The 4,598-nt window shown below is 44.3% G+C and overlaps 1 protein-coding gene across 1 annotated transcript in view; it reads right to left on the bottom strand.

Annotated features, from left to right (window-relative positions):
• plcl1 (phospholipase C like 1) overlaps positions 1-4,598 on the bottom strand; it is a 123,390-nt gene that overhangs the window by 48,660 nt on the left and 70,132 nt on the right. Inside the window, exons 2-5 of the mRNA XM_005746291.2 lie at positions 4,130-4,204; positions 2,090-2,377; positions 1,670-1,960; positions 117-508 (exon numbers count right to left, since the gene is read on the bottom strand). Of these exons, the coding sequence (XP_005746348.1) occupies positions 117-508; positions 1,670-1,960; positions 2,090-2,377; positions 4,130-4,204 (1,046 nt within the window). The remainder of the gene's footprint in view (positions 1-116; positions 509-1,669; positions 1,961-2,089; positions 2,378-4,129; positions 4,205-4,598) is intronic.

Below are 4,598 nucleotides of genomic sequence, written 5' to 3'. Positions count from 1 at the left end.
TTTGTTTGTTTGTTTGTTTGTGCACTCCTAGTTTTTTCTTTAACTGGTTCAGAAAAAGAACCCTTTTAATTTTGTTTGTTTTTTTAAAAGATGTCATGTTGATCTGTTTGACTCACCTGATGTAGTAGTGGGACAGAGGCATGTTCATATCCTGGCAAACCCCTAGCTGCTCTGGGTCAAGCAGCTGGCATTCTGGAGACTGCAGGTAGCGGGCAAATCCATCCAGACCCAGCAGCCCTCTCTCCTTGCCTTGAGCAGAGGGCTCATAACGCCTCAATAGTTCCCAGCAGCCCTCAGTGGTAGCCAGAGACAAACCCTGCTCTGTCTCCAAGAAGAGCCGGAGGTCCTGAGGGTCCAGACACTCGCGGTCTTTGGACAGTTGCACCATTAGGAAGTAGACATCTGGCCGTGTGCAAAGCTCGCAGAAGGCTTCCTCAAATTCCTCACGTGTCACGTGGGAGGTCAGCTTTTCCTTGCTGCGCTGGATCTCCTTGAAACGGAGACGCACCTGAGGAAAAACAAAGCGGAAGTGGATGAAAATAGGAAAGTGTGGACAGTTAATTAAGCAAGAACTTCAGCTATAACTTCAGTTAAGTGCAGACAGTTAATTAAGCAAGAACTTCAGTTATTATGTCTCATTCATTCAGTGAAGTTGGCAAAGAGGATTACATTTTACTTGTCTTTTATCATTAAGGATATTAAAGCGAGCCACATTCAATTATATAACACAATGTAGCCATCGTTTCTGTCTACTCTGAATTCTCCTTTCTGTATCTTCTGTGTTCTCGCCCATGTGTGCCAGTGCAGACATTTATATTCTCTAAGTTTCCTAGCTTAGTCTGTGTGTAAGCAAAATAAGGCACGAGGCAGGGAAAGGGAGAAGGAGCGGTCCTGCGTGAGGCAACAGCAATCCAAAAGAGAAAAGCAGAACAGCCACAAATCCGTCATCAAGAGGGATTAAATGTCCTATTGCTCCAATCAATGTTATTTGGAAACACATCACTTAGCTGTGATTGTAGCTGAACATGTCGTTCTGAAATGCAGTCCTGATTGCAAAGAGCTTAAATGATGATGCTGTTTTTTACAATGTGTAAGTTCTGTTAATGCACAATATCTCAGCAGCTCTGGGGGTTAGCATTATGGGTATAAAACCTAGAGCAAATCGTTATGACAGTTATTTCTGAGTCAGTAAGCTTTGTGTGACAGCCTCCTTCTCAACTTTCTCTGTTCAAAGATTTAAAGATCATCAGGCTCCATATTTTCTGTTTAATTCTGCAGATTTAATGTGCAACACAAACACACTAGAGTTTCAGTTTTAGTGAACAGCAGCTGTGGTTTTTCTACAGTTTTGACCCTCACTTTCCTAATAGTATAGCCAACAGTTATGGAGCAATATTAGCAGTCATCTGATATCATATCCTTGATTATAGAACCAAAATAATTCTCTTTTTGCTAGGTTTTTGGTCTCCACCAACTTCCAAAGGAAATCTGGCTTGTGCTGCTCTGATAATGTCTGAAGGCAGTCTCTAACTCTGTCTGTGTAGCTGGAGCTTACTGTTACTGTTAAGTCAAAGAAAATACAGCTTCAGATAAGAATACATTTATGCACTGGTGGTGCTTCATATCTAATACTGCAAGTCAAGTTTCTGTGGTATTACATATTTGTCACCTTGGCCTCCTTGATACCAGGGCACAGCTTGCAGATGGTGGCGACTGCTACGTCCTCTGACACGATCCCGTAACCATCTTCATCGACCTGGGCAAACTCTGCTGTCAGCCACTCGCTCCTCATCTTGCTTCCCAGGCTTCCTTCAACGGCCACCCCCCCTCCTTCACCTGGTCCTCCTCCTGCTACACCTCCCCCAGCCCCTCCTACGATGGAAGGATGAGCCAGCAGGTAACGAAGGCCTGTTACCCAGATGTTGGCCACATCAGCTGACAATGCCACCAAGTCTAGAGACTGTAGGGAAACATGGATAACTGGTTTAATGGCTGGGTGTACACTAGTGATTTTCTTCGTTTATATGTTTATACACAGATGTTTTGACACTATTCTTCTGCTGACACACATTTCGTTTTCCATTCTTACCTGGTAGTCATCTCCATGTATGATAGAGAAGGCTGCTTCTTCAGCCAGATGTTCGGAGAGAGGGCCATTGTGGAGGAAGGTCTCGGTGCTCTTCCCAGTGCGGACCTCACGAATGCTGGAAACGTCAAGCCGAGCCCGGTCTCCATCTTTCTTGGATGGCTCCCAGCGTAAGCAGCTCAAGTCTGGATCCAGTGTGTAAAAACGACAGTAAACCCTAGAATTGGGCCGGATCTTCTTCAGTTCACACCCTCCCTGCATGAACGCCAAACAGTCGGCTGCACTGCTGACCTGGAAATTAAAATCACCAAAAACACGTTACTGTCCACACGTGAATTTTCTTTATTCCAGACAAAATATTCTTTCAATTTATTGGAATATGTCCTATTAATGTCTCTGTGTCGGATATTAATCTGGTAAGGAAAAGGAAGAAATTGTTAAACAGGAATGGTTTTACAGGTGGAGACAGCTGACATTTATTCCCCCTCGACTTTTATGTTTCTTCACTGGTTTTGCATTTAGCTGGGTTAGTTTCGCTATTGGTAGAATGAGGCCATACCTCGACCCTACAGAGGTTGCAGCTCCTTTCTCCTTTGGCAGGTTTGCTGTGTCTCCTAGCACAGTCAAAAGAGCATGGAGGCTATAGTAGGAGGCAGCCAGTTACTCTAGGAGAGCTGGACAGATAGGAGACTGGTCCTGCTCAAGGGTTATGGACGTATCAGCAGCACCAGTATCAGCTGCTTTGTGCAAGGAGGGACAGGAAGAGCACCTGGTCTCACATCTGTCCGCTCCCAGGTGCTGCCAGCTAAATCTAAGCCTTATCACTCCCACTTTCCCACGCTGTAAAGTTGTTTGTGTCCAATCACCTTCTCCCGGCCTTGCTCTCCCTGCTCTAATCCCTTTCACAGCTGGGATTCTGTTCCCCTGAGATGGGCCAAACACCTATCTATACTCTGTCTCTTAATAAATCATGTTCATTCTTTGTAATGATCTCTCCTTACTGAAATGACCTCCAGCAGGATGCTGGTGTGAAAGTCTGTGACCAGACAATCAAAAAAAGACTTCATGATGTCCTCTACTGGGCCGTGTGTCTCATCTATGAACTTTGTCTGTTGTCTTCCTTTTTCATCCTGCCTCCCAGCTCCATCGAGGGAGCCTCGACCCTCACATACATCCCTGCCTCCTGGATTTATTCAGCAGTACTACAGTTGGTACCGTATCATATGCTTTCTGCAAAAAGACAGTGCAACACCTTCTGAACTTCTTTCCTTCTTGATCAAAAGTTGGATATGTAATGCTCTTTCTTGGCATAACCTTCATGATTTAACATGAAATCATTTCTAAATGTAATACTAATACAGTACAGTAGCCTAACACATTTTTCTGCTTCCCTACAGAGCAGCAGCCTACCCCCCCCCCTTTTTTTTTCAAATGGTACCCACATCTGTAAGTCTCTTTACAGGGAGGGACACATCTTTTTTCATTTTCATTCATCTACAGTAACATCTTCTAACTGTGGGTGATGCAGTTGACGACAGCCAGGTTAGTTTTGATGTTTTCACAGAGGAGTGTCGCTGCTTCCTTCTATCGGCTCATCATAACAGCTACAACATCAGTTGCAACACCAGCAAATTTATGGCCCAGTGTGTGGCTGAGAGTCACTAGTGGCAACACGCCCTTGGTTCTGGTACAGCACCATGTGTCTCATGTAGACGGCAATAGATTTGATATTTATCACCATTATTGCAAACAGGTGGCATATAAGTGCCTACTTGAGCCAGTTCAAGGGAAAACTAATAGCCATCTGACTGTCTGATTGCTGTATAATCCCTGTTTTATCGTGGTCTTGGCACACCAAAGTAAATGTGAAGACAGTGACTGGACTGAGTGGTCAGGCAAGGAGATCACAAGTTGACTGCAGTCTACAGGCATTGTTTTCCCTAATGTAACTGTAATGTAACTTCCCTGGAGATAATCAGAATTCCCTTTAAGATTCTGCTTAATCTATGTGAAACTGATTTTGATCATTTATTTCCAGTTTACCTTCTTTTCAGAGGGCATACTACTGAAGGACACCGTCTTCTTCCTGCCTCCGCCCACCTTTTGCACTGAGGGGTCCTGAAGAAAGACAAAGACAGACAGGCTGAAGGTCAAAATGAGAAGCATCAACATGCAGGATGTACACAGTCATAACAGTCATAAGTCAACCTGGAAAATTAGGATTGGGAGAGAAGTCCCTCCTGGTACTCCTGATATTCCAGGGAAAGGTGGAAAATCTGTTTTCCTTTCAACAAATCTGAGGCATGGCTTAAGAAAGACCTGGGACATGAAAAATATTCACTGGTAGGAAAATATTCAACGTTTTGAGCATTTTGAGCAGTGGGGAGGCCGAGGGCAGCAGAAATAACATAGAAACACTGTTTTTTCCCTTTTGTTACAACACACACACACACACACACACACACACACACACACACACACACACACACACACACACACACACACACACACA

Source organism: Pundamilia nyererei, unplaced genomic scaffold, assembly GCF_000239375.1.
Source record: "Pundamilia nyererei isolate P.nyererei 1_Seehausen unplaced genomic scaffold, PunNye1.0 scaffold00176, whole genome shotgun sequence".
NCBI classification, from domain to species: Eukaryota; Metazoa; Chordata; class Actinopteri; order Cichliformes; family Cichlidae; genus Pundamilia; species Pundamilia nyererei.
Note: the sequence above shows the minus strand (reverse complement) of the source record. Positions and strands in the feature narration are given on the sequence as shown.